At 47.4% G+C, this 11798-nt stretch overlaps 4 protein-coding genes across 4 annotated transcripts; 3 read left to right on the forward strand and 1 right to left on the reverse strand.

The window, feature by feature from the left end:
• Window positions 1-948: 948 nt before the first annotated feature.
• Window positions 949-2444, forward strand: N7479_006277 (mitochondrial 37S ribosomal protein uS4m; the record flags this gene model as incomplete). Its single annotated transcript, XM_057253972.1, has 3 exons — window positions 949-995; window positions 1058-1489; window positions 1551-2444. Exons 1-3 carry the CDS (start codon window positions 960-962, stop codon window positions 2442-2444), a joined length of 1362 nt encoding a protein of 453 aa, XP_057107834.1. The 5' UTR covers window positions 949-959.
• Window positions 2445-3362: 918 nt separating this feature from the next.
• Window positions 3363-4859, forward strand: N7479_006278 (uncharacterized protein; the record flags this gene model as incomplete). Its single annotated transcript, XM_057253973.1, has 1 exon — window positions 3363-4859. The coding sequence occupies one exon, from the start codon at window positions 3363-3365 to the stop codon at window positions 4857-4859; it is 1497 nt and encodes a 498-aa protein (XP_057107835.1).
• A 404-nt stretch (window positions 4860-5263) lies between these two features.
• Window positions 5264-6715, reverse strand: N7479_006279 (pyruvate dehydrogenase (acetyl-transferring) subunit E1 alpha; the record flags this gene model as incomplete). The annotated part of the gene is made up of 4 exons (XM_057253974.1): window positions 5264-5769; window positions 5851-6305; window positions 6369-6502; window positions 6593-6715. 4 exons carry the CDS (start codon window positions 6713-6715, stop codon window positions 5264-5266), a joined length of 1218 nt encoding a protein of 405 aa, XP_057107836.1.
• A 1042-nt stretch (window positions 6716-7757) lies between these two features.
• Window positions 7758-8435, forward strand: N7479_006280 (uncharacterized protein; the record flags this gene model as incomplete). The annotated part of the gene is made up of 1 exon (XM_057253975.1): window positions 7758-8435. The coding sequence occupies one exon, from the start codon at window positions 7758-7760 to the stop codon at window positions 8433-8435; it is 678 nt and encodes a 225-aa protein (XP_057107837.1).
• Between the last annotated feature and the right edge of the window lie 3363 nt (window positions 8436-11798).

Below are 11798 nucleotides of genomic sequence, written 5' to 3' on the forward strand. Positions count from 1 at the left end.
TGTGGAATATGCAGATTGCCAGGGCATAGAAGAGAAACATGTCCAGATAGACCAATTAGTCAGTGCAATTAATTTAATGGCGTTTTGGTTGAGATAAATGCATTTAAAATTAATGGGTTGGGATAGGTGGGCGGCTCGCTTGTGTGGGCGGCTCGCTTGTGAAATACGTTAGAGAGAGCTGTCATGTATGTCTATTATTGAGGATAGGTAGGGGCTGGAAACATTGTGGGCACCACGAGGTGTGAGGCATATTCCGAGCGTGCGCAGGGGTCTCCCAGAAGTTTCGAGATAGGGTGAAGAAGAACGGGAACACCTTCGAACACAGAGATGGACGGGACTTTCATTAGACTTCATTTAAAAGGAACCAGATAAGATATGTCTACAGAGTAACCAAAGGTGCAATGCGTGCCTATGCCGATTTTAAAAAAGGGGTCGACTTCGCTCTCCTCCAACGCTCTTCTCCAACCTCGTGCCACTGGCTCGAGAATTGATGAAAAGAAATTGTTCCACGGATGGAGGTGCCAAAGAATACGCCTGTCAATGACCCGAAAGCCATTGAACAGACTGTTCCGCCGCGCTGTGCAATGCAGGGACCAGCCTGTGGTGAACCGCCTTGTTGATCGCAGTCACCCAAACAAGGTAAGTATGAAGAAGAAAAGAAAAAGAGACGAAGAGCCGGGGGAGAGGGAGCTATATATACGCGTTCTATAGGGCGGTGGCAGAATTAGGACAAGGCGGTAGATTAAGCGAGATTATATTGACCAATCACGGATAAGTTATACCCTTACATAATATACAAACAAGGCAAACATTGCATGCCGCAGACTAGCGCAATGTTTTCCCTATAGTTAAGGCATCAAGCCATTTCAGTCACGTGCCCTGAAGTTTTGAGACTCGGTCAATTCGGACTCTGGGTAACAGATCATTTGCTACAGCATTGTGTCTACAGAGTCGCCACAATGAGAAACAGAGCTAGCAACACGTTGTCGAAAGGCGTATGTCTCTATAACTTTGCTTGATTCCCACAATTCCAAAAGACTAACAAGACACTGTTCAGAAAATCCGTCAATCATGGAGCAAATACAACCTGTATAACATGCAACGATTCCGCAGCCCGCCCACCACCAATCGCACATTCTTCCAGCAGAAATGGTCTGCTAAAGCTGCCTCTCGTGCCTATCACGGCGAGCAAGTCCGTGAGGGACAATGGAAACGCATGTTCAATCATCGCATCCGCAGCGTTATCCCTATGAATGCCTCCGACTTGGCTGCCGATGACGGTTCCCTAGTATCGTCTGGTCGGGGCTCAGGACTCGATCAGGATGGAAAGCCCGCTTACCAGACACGTCCTACACCTTACACGCACATGACCTTCGCGCCTCTGGAGCGCCGGTTGGATGTGGCTATCTTCCGGGCCCTGTTTGCTAGCAGTGCCAGACAGGCGAGACAATTCGTCATTCACGGAGCGGTCACTGTTAACGGGCAGACGGTATGATTCAACATGGAAAAGCCACCAATTCCTTGGTTACTAACTCGCTTTTGTGTTTTAGATGAAACACCCCAGCTACCTCCTTAACCCTGGCGATCTCTTCCAGGTCGAGCCAGATCGCGTCTTGTACGCTACTGGTCACACGAAGACTCCGTTCGAGCGACGTCAGGGCCGATTAAGTCGGAGAAGGGCTAAGCTAGATAAGTCAGACGAAGTTGAGGCCGCATCAGAGGTTGAGGCGGAGTCAAAGGAGCCCGCAAAGGAAGATGCTAAGGAGACTCAGAAGGAAGATACCAAGGAGACTCTCAAGGCGCTACTGGCACAGGCCAAGTCTGTCATGTCTACCGGCAAGAATACACTCGCGCCCCAGCGCAAGCAGGAGCTCCGCGGCTTCCAACAAGCTGTCCGCCGCGTATTGTCCCGCTCTGAGTCCAGCACCGTCCTCGCAGACAGCCTAGAGGCCCAATTTTCCCAGCTAACCCTGCTGCTCAAAGCCAAGCGGGCCGAGAAGCCAGTTAAGAAGGATGTGAAGCCCCGTCCAGAAGACGCCTTCGCATACGCCGAGAGAGATGCGGAAGTGGCTTCCTCCAAAGCAGATACAGAAGTCACAGCCAGCGACAAGCTCTCCGATGCCTTTGCACAGGCAACACTGGGTAATGAGGTCGATGCCTCGGAACTCAGCGACGAAGAGTTCGACACGCTCAAACGTGCTCTTACTCAAATGCGCGACAACCCTCTCGACAACTCGAAGACATACTCCACCCCCTGGCAACCACGCCAATACATGTCTGCCTTTGCCTTCATCCCGCGCTACCTCGAGGTTAACCAAAACATATGTGCAGCAGTGTACCTGCGCCATCCCGTGGCCCGCCCCGGTTCCGCTGAGGTGCCCACTCCCTTCGGCGAGTCCATTGCTACTCCGGCTTATGGTTGGTACCTGAGGAGACGGTGGTAGAGGATATGATTGGCCTGTCTTTCTCTGCCTATCTTGCCCCTCCCACGTTTGTCTGTACTACTCTACTATTTTCCCTCCTCTAAACTTCCCATCTATGTATTACTGGGCGCTTAGCTACCCCTCCTCCCTTTCTGCATATTTCTGGATCATGTTGACCATGGTGTTGGTTCCTGTTTTACTTGTCTTTGGAGCTTTTTGTGTCAGCTCCACCCCCTGTACCACCATAGCCATGATGTGTTGAAAATGGATATATTATTGATGCTATTGTTTCATGCTGTATGTTGCCTATGTAGTCATCTTTTTTTGCTTTCGAGTAGATTTGGATGCTTCCCCCGCTTATGATGGGTAGATATCATGCTGAACAGTCTGTTCTTAATATACTGCTAGATTTTAATTCAATAAATGATACACAGGCCTCACACAAATTTGTATGGACATGATAGAGCTCGTGGGCCATGACTTATAGGTCATTGAGGCTTGAATTTATACATCGTGAATATATAAACATGTATGTTGCGAATGAATACCAAAACCCCCAAAAACAAATAATTTAAGCAATTACATAGAATCAAACACAACTAAGACATCATCAATGCTTCAAATTGTCCAATTGAAGCTCATTCTTATACTCTACAAGATTGTATAACTATAGCCAGGGCTGGAATATATGCTTGACGCACGGACCTTATAGAAAACCCTCTGGTGAAATCCATCGCAGCTTTATCTTTATCCCCACAGATCGACAAGGACATTTTGCATTTGATCTACTACACTGTTGTCACCTTATTGATGGCTGAGTGGCTATTCTGAACTAAGGAGACCACCTCCTGGATCCCATAGACCACCAAGCTTGGGCTTTTGGTCTCCCACAACAGCTGCTCGGCTATTACTATTGCTACTACGCAAGCTGTTGTTCTCATGACGCGCATTCAACCACACGAGTACAGCCGTTCTTCGTATCACACTCCTTTACAAAATTTATTTGGAACAATACCATCAGGCCTGCGCTCAGGGTTCAGCCCAGCTTCCCAGTCCGTGTCCGTGGTAGTGAGGAATCCACCTACGGCGACTGATAGCACGTCACAGAGCAGCGAAGAGATACCTGGAGGGGCAAACCTAACCGGAAGTGATTCACGCGAAGGAGATATCCTCGAAAGCGATCTATACTATGCGCCGATGCCGATGGGCATAGCTCGAACTAGCAAAGGAGATGGATCAAGGCTAATGTCGGGATCAACCACCAACAGAGGCACGAAGCGCAGTCACAATGGCGACGATGACCTCGATGGCGACACTTCACGCCAGCATAGACGTCTCACAACCAAAGAAGAAGTATCGCTCTTCGAGATCTGCAACCAAAACGCAGATAGCTTCGGCAGCCGCAGTAATTTATGCAAGTGGTGGATATTCATCGCTGACGAGTTCAAGCGCACCCATGAAGGCCGCTCATACTCATGGCACTCGGTGCGGCGTAAAGTCGAACTGGTTACGAGACAGCGCATCAAGTTCCTCGAGGACCAGCGACAGCGGGGCTCAAACGCACCTGGCTCAACGGCCGAGGAATTGATGAACCCACAATGGCTCGCCGCCGTCGATGCCTGGCTTCCGACCTGGCAGCGATGGGAAGAAGCGGAGAACCGACGTATTGCAAAGCGGGATGAGCTCAAGAAGCGTAAGCAGCCGCATACCTGGCGCCAGAATTCCAAAGACGGAGATCAGGATCTATGGCAGAACTTGCCTGGGTCGTCTGCCACTAGCCCGACTGATGTTAACGCCTCAATGATGGGTATGATACACCACACTATCACGAACACTGTCGGTGATACTACTCTCCTGGCTACTAGCCCTTCACCCTCGCCCTCAATTACTGGCCGTGCACCACCCACACATTTCCCCGAACAACCATCCACCCCTGTCTCTGCGACCAACTCACTGAAACTGCCACCGGGATTCGAGAATATGTTCTCAACTCCGCAACTCACATCACAAGTCGCACCCCTTCCCTCCATACCTACGCCACCAGTCCCACAACCCGACGGCCGTATGGTCTCGGCGGTCCTCGAAACCCTAGGAAAACTCAACAAACACCTAGATGCCGCATCGGGGAGTGGCATAGACCCAAGTACCGCATCGCCCGTGATCTCGGCTTTGGTGCAAGCTGCCTCGGAATCACAGGTTCTGGTTTCTCCCCGGAAAACACAGCACCCGCAAGTACAGCCTGCGTTGCAGCAACAGCCACCGCAAGGTCTCACTCATATTCAAATTGAGCAAATGAAGGAAGAGCTACGGCAGGAGATGCAAGCCCAGTTTCGAGGTGAGCTGGAGCGTGAACGTGTTGCGATGGAAGAAAAGCTGGATGCTGTGCAGCGGACTCAGGACCTGATCCTTGAGATGTTGAGACAGGAGCCTGCTTGATGCAGACGGAGTCTCATCGCTTCTTTCTATTCTTCCTTGTACTTTTACTCCTTTTTTTTGTTTCTTTCTGATATGATACCCATTATTGACTGCGAAGGACGTGCTTGCATATCGTCAAGAGGATTGATACTACTACCCCAGTCTTCAACTTTCTTGATATTCTTGATGAAGATATTGCAAGACTACTTCCTAAAATGTGATGCCCTGAACTTGAAAAGGACCCAGCCGATGGCAATTGCTCTCTACTCTAGAACAGAAAACACGTAAACAAACATAAGAGAAAATAGTCATCGGGCTAAATTACAGATAAATGATAGAACGACCCAAGAATGTTTTCTCGAGCCTTCGCACAAAAATTAAAAGCTCTTCCATGATGCACAGAAGTGCCTATAGGGCGAAACAATCTAGTAGTAGAAAGTCTCATCGACGGTACGGCCACGCATCCACTTGGGCTCAGAGCCACGGACGTAGATGTCCTCAAAGAGGTTGCGGGCAGTGTTATCAGGGACGGGCATCTTCTCAGCCTCGGCGACTTCCGCATCGACGTTAGCACGGGCGGTCTTGTCGAGACCCTTGAGCTCCTCCTCGGAAGTGACGCCCCACTCGAGCATCTTCTGCTTGAGGCCAGCGATAGGATCGTTGGTGCTGCGCATGCGCTGGATCTCCTCGCGGCTGCGGTAAGTGGTGCCGGGATCGGACATGGAGTGGCCACCGTACCGGTAGGTAACGTACTCTAGGACGAGGGGTCCGTTGCCGGAGATGGTGTAGTTCTTGCTGTACTGGACGGCGGCCTTAGTGGCCAGGACATCCATGCCGTTGACCTTCAGACCAGGAATGTACTGGCCACGCTTGTAGTACTCGGTCAGAGCGGAGGAGCGCGAGGCGGAAGTACCCATACCGTACTTGTTGTCTAGAGGAACATAACGTTAGTACATCTGCGGGGGGGGGGTTGGTTTTTTGAGACCATCAAGACTTGGAATAAACCACTTACTCTCACAGCCGAAAAGAACGGGCAGGTTCCACAGCTTGGCCATATTGAAGGCCTCGAACACCTGGCCCTGGTTGGAGGCACCATCGCCGTATAGAACGATGGAGGTGTTGGGCTGCTCGTTGTACTGCTGGGCGAAGGCCAGACCGGCGCCGACGGGAACCTGGGCACCGACGATACCGTTACCACCGTAGAAGTTCTCGGCGAACATGTGCATAGAACCACCCTTGCCGTACGCGATACCCTCACGACGGCCGAGAAGCTCACCAATGATGGACTTGACGGTACCACCACGCATCATAGCGAAACCGTGGCAACGGTAGGCGGTAATAATCTTGTCCATGCGGGTGATGGCGTGTTCAATTCCGACAGCGACGGCCTCCTGTCCGGTTGACAGATGGCAGAAACCCCGGATCTTCTTCTCCTTGTACAGGCGATCAGCAGCCATCTCCATACGTCTGCAAAAGAACAAGCAGTCAGTCAGCGGCTAGTTGAAACATCCGCTTTTGTGATTATCGTACCTCATTGCGACCATGTCATAGTACATCTGCTTGAGCTCCTTCTTGGAGGTCTCGAGAGTGTACGGGGGTGGGTCGAGCTCATAAGTCTCGAAGCTCTCATCGGAGAGACGGACAGTGAACAGCTTATCATCCTCCTATTATAGCGCAAGCACAAGCATCAGCAATTGAATCTCCGGAAACCTTTCAGCGAGGTTTTTCAGTTTTCCAGATAGGGCTCAACAAACCTGCGGCACCGGGCTCTCGACGTTGGCGGAAGCGGCGTCGGTGGTAACAGTGCGACGGGCAAGAGGAGTGAATGCTTGACGCCTCAAAGGCGCAGCCTGGCGGACCGCAGTACGGAAGAGCATTTTGTGAGGGAATTGGAGATGGTACGTTGAAGATGATAAGCACCTTTTTCCGTCCCAACAACTCTCTTCAATTTTGTCGTCTTAGTCATCTTCCAGATCGGGGCCGCCCGGTGAGGAAAGTCAGGCCGGTTCCGATACCCTTGAAACTACTTCGTACTTCATTTTTGAACATTAATACTACTATATTTGCTCATATATTCTTATATCTGGCAAGTTGGAAGTATAAAGATGACATATGCCAGCTAAAAACTGACGTTTCTGTTGTGCCTACCTGGGACTCTAGTCGGGGTTTGATCTCCGATCCCAACGGTTCGGTGCGCCTCTATAATATAGCAACTTCAATCCTTTAGTGATAAGAGAACTAATTCAATTTTCTATATTCAAATTGCTTATTCAATACCTATAGGCCATTTAATTGGCTTGTGATAAGGTTAACAATAGTCTTGTAAAGCAGAATATACTGCTAAGTACATAGTATGTAGGATATGGAAACCTTAGGACAACAAACTAACAACCTAACCTAGTAAATGAGCACAATTGCATTTGGCAGTCATGAGAACAGAGTCTCATGTAATCAGACTTGCATAGATATCAAAGTCCGAAGTGTGTCTATTTTTGACTGTGAGGTAGAAACACGGCACTCAAAAAAAGAAATCAAAAGGTAATTAACCCCAAGCTTGGGACTATTGAGAGAAATGACTATTGAGAGACTCAAAAGGCAAAATGTACTTCTTGAAGATCTTTTTGAATAAGCCCAGAGTCTTCAATCCTGGGCGAATAAGACCCCAAGAGGATACATTATTGACTTCATTGACTTCATTGATTTTATTGACCTTCCGAATGGAAGTGCAGTTTGCCCTGATATCGTGTGTTGACCATAAAGCTTCATTATTTACACACTCGCTTTTCTCCTCCATCATCCTCTTCAAACTTCTCTGCAGCATCTGAACCGGTGTGACCAAGGTATCATTGTCCTATGCCCCCATGCCCCTCTATTCAAAGACAGAAATCTAACAAACCACCAAGCAGCACCAACCTCGATATGGCGGAATCCACTGCCGAAGCAAGCTTTCCGATGGGTCCTCCCACCGGCCCTCTCGCTGCCCCTGTTACGGAACCTCTGATTGTGTTCGTTGCTCGTGGCGCCCCCACTCCCACGTACGTCGAGCTCGGCCAGCTGAAGTACTACCTTCGTCCCGCCCTGCTAGAGCTCAAAGAGTGGTTTGAGAGAAAGTATGGAAAGCTGGAGGAGCATCCCTACTGCTACTGCCCGTTGATTCATAAATCTGTCACCGCTCTTGATCCTGATTGCGACTCTGTCCAGTCCCTGACCGACATACTCGTGTATGGACGAACCTACGCCCGCGAAATCGTCTTTGTCTTTTCCCACTGGGACTCTATCACTAGTGATACGTCGACCTTTGCCAACATCTTCAAGGATTTCACAGACGTCAAGGTGACTATTCGCGTCTTCGGCGTGCTCTCAGCTGATCACGATCGCGAATTCCATTCATTCGACGCCCACAAAGTCAGCGCTCACTACCAAGGCTTGATCAAACTGGGAGAACAGGTTGCTATTGATGATGCACTACGTTTTGTGGTCAGACTCGAAGAAGTCCGCATAGTCAGATTGGAAGTGGAGCAGTCGATGCGCTTGATGGTGCGATACACGGGTGTTCCCGAGGTAGAGATGTATCGGAGAATGATGTGGATGTTTTGATGCAGGAAACGAACTGAGGAACTGGGCTCTTGGATATGCATGGAGATGCGAGGAAACCTGGTGATGGGTGTCTTCCTTCCATGGGTTGAGACGTGTGATTCTATGCCCAAGTTTCTTTGTTCGGGGTTGAAACCGATGATGTATCTTAACCCCAATCTTTGAGAAAGCCTACCTACGATGCCCGAACAAGCCTTGAGTCCAGCTTGTCTTCGGGATCAATAACTATGCAGTGACGGAACAATTAATACCTTCATATCGCATTGCTTCCCGTAAATGATTGTTTCGAGTATTGTTCAACTAGTGTAGATATGGATCCTATTCGCCCTGTACGTCCACTGTTTAGCCACACAAAAATAGCAATTACTTAAAAATGATGCTTGAGTGTGGCTTGAACTAGCTCGTTTCCGACAGATCCAATATTGGACGAGTTCGTGGCTCTCCAAGAAAACACCACTGCACGGCATACCACTATACTATCCGGTTACCACAAGGAAGTAAGGTAACATTGCAGATGTAAGTTTTTCGGCCAGCCCATTGGTCGGAACACTAATATTTTGTTAATGCCACCTTCTATATGCTAGACTATGAGACCATCTACGCGGATTATTCTGATTCCAATTGACTTAAGTGAAGACACGCTTCACATCTATAATTCCAGAGAATCTACTCCTAAGGATCATGCAAGTTCAAGTATTATTGTTTTGTTATGGTAACTAATACTCCGTAGACACGGTCTCAATAGAAATTTGTATTGTATAGGGTGTGTTTATAGCCGAGCCACTTAAAACACCCAAAACATCTAATATATGAACTTGACACATCACAGTGGGTGAAAGCCGTTGTACAAAAAAACAAATACGTCGTGCATATCGAATCAGCACTCATCATAACTAAATACGTGTCAGAAATACCAATGTACGTAGTAGATGATAGACATATCCAAAATTACACTGCGAATGTACGGAGTACAAAAGTGATAGATCTTAAAAACGCCAGATGCTAGCTATTAGCCTATTATGACTGGGACAGAGTACGGAGCATAAGCCATCAGGACCGACGAATGACGCCACGTCTCCATCAGTTCGTGCATTCGAGTGTATTTAGAACTTATATTAACTGATATTACCATTTTATTTTAATGACTATGGCATTAAGCCTCACAAATGACAGACTTAAAACAACGAGTTGACTCAGTTGAGACGGTAGCGATCGGTTAACATAGACTCCTAGTGGCCCGGGCTGGATCTAGCTTGGATGTTTCTGCTTGTTTCGCGGTAGACCAGAACTGTTTCAGAGGTGTTTCAGGGGTTGTCCTAGTGTAAGACCATTATGTACCTACTTTGTGTGAGGACGTCGGAAATGATATTTCACAGGATTTGAACAATTTACTTGTATAGCCAATCTGCGTGGTGTGTGTACATCACACTATCCTTTTCGGGGGTTATGAAGCTGGAGCTGTAGTCTAGTTCATCTACCGAACTTTGATCGAGATTTCGAGGTCTCGAATCTGCTATGCAGCTAGAGAATGTTGGGTCTCGGGATAAACTCCGCCAATAAGACTTGCATGTAAATGCATATACATAAATGCGCTCAACTACTCCGTACATTCAACTATTAAAGGATTAAAGGGTTGAATTTCTAACCTTAGGATGTGCAAAGTAGGAGAATGCTACATCGTAGGTATCATTGTGATCTTGTTACTTTCAAGGTGCAAGCCAATTCTTTATAAGGGGCTAGTTCGCACTCTGAAACACTGGATAATGTTCTCTACCACTGCAGAATCGAGAGGGAAAGGATCAACCCACTAAAACGAGTTAGACTGTGTTTAAATTGTAATCTCCGCCTTGGGAACTTTCAACCATGATCAATGATCTTTGCGCTTCAGTCGTACAAAAGTATACAAAGTATATTTTGACCGTTTGTGCTCCGTACGGAGTACGGAGTACTTAATATTTCAAAATCGCGGAAGAATACCCAGATATGCTATACAGTCTAGGCCAAGGTAGCCACTGAGCTGTCAAATAGGGCTTTCATACTGGTATCTCCATATGTCGAGATTTGACAGCTCCAGGGACGAGCACCAAGGATTTGTTACCAGTCAACTCTGATCCTCTCCATTCTTGGTGGTCTCGATTAGCCTGCATGGTAATTCTCCGACGCACGATTGACGACGCACGATTGACGTGCAGGCCAGGGGTGTACATAGTTCGCCATAGATCCAATATCAAAACCCTCAAAAGGGGGAGGCATTTCCAACCGTCATTTACGTACTCTTTACTAGCCAATATTATGTCAAGATACAATCAATATGGAGTACTCATTGGTTATTTTTCCAGTAAACTAGAATTCCGAGACAATGGAGTAGCTGAAGTGAGCACAGACACTCTGCAGCACCGGGAAAAAACCAGGGGGGAAAAAAAAAAAACAGGAGTATGTCGATCACAGCGTAAACGACATTCGCACCCACTCTAGCAACGGTATGATCCATAAACGGGGAACTGGAATCAATGATGTGCAAATAAATTTCTCCTATTATCAAGATAGATAGTTAAGTGCTAATGAGTGGTACGAATATAATATATTCGCCAGGGTCGAATGCAGACGCGAGGAAAGATCAGGAGTTCAAGCGAAGAGCCCAATTATGGCAAGTTTTTGTTGACCCAATTACGGTAGGAGACAGGGAGCTGCCCCGGGTCTACTATGTTGCTGGCATAAAATCTCCGTTGAAAGAGCGATCGTCAAAACTGTGGAGGTGCATCTAGAGGCTCCGTTCAGGACATATGAAGCAGAGAACTAAATTTTGTGATCCAGATGTCGATCACAGACAACAAGGTAAACTTGGGCTCTGGGGTAAATCCCTAGCTGAAGAGAAAAATGCGTCATTGAATGATTTTTGAAAAAATATAAGAAAAATAGAAAGAAAAAAAAAAGGTGCTTTAACCTTCCCCAGAGAGACAAGGGGGAAGTTAACTATGTCGTTTGAAGGGTTTACGGAGTACTGTTCCAAGTGCGTGGTCCTTGGGCAATATAAAGTGGGTATACGCTGGATAAATGAGCCGCTTGAGACCCCGTGACTTGCAGGTAATTGGTGTTGGTGGAGATTGAGTTAATCCAGTCCGAAGTAAATCCACGAGCCAGCCTTGTTATCACCACTCACACACACATTATATATATATATATTCCTAGGGTAAATTTCTAATTTTTTTCCTTGTTCTTTACGTCGGAAGTAATTTTATCAAGGTTGATATTTTAGGGAATATTGAGTGTAGACTAGATTTAAGAGTCACGGAGATCCGAAGAGCTTTTATACCGAGTTTAATAAGTTAAAAAAGGTTAATAATTAATGTAATTTATGACTCCATA

This window comes from Penicillium vulpinum, assembly GCF_028829585.1.
Source record: "Penicillium vulpinum strain IBT 29486 chromosome Unknown utg000003l_segment0_segment0, whole genome shotgun sequence".
NCBI lineage: Eukaryota > Fungi > Ascomycota > Eurotiomycetes > Eurotiales > Aspergillaceae > Penicillium > Penicillium vulpinum.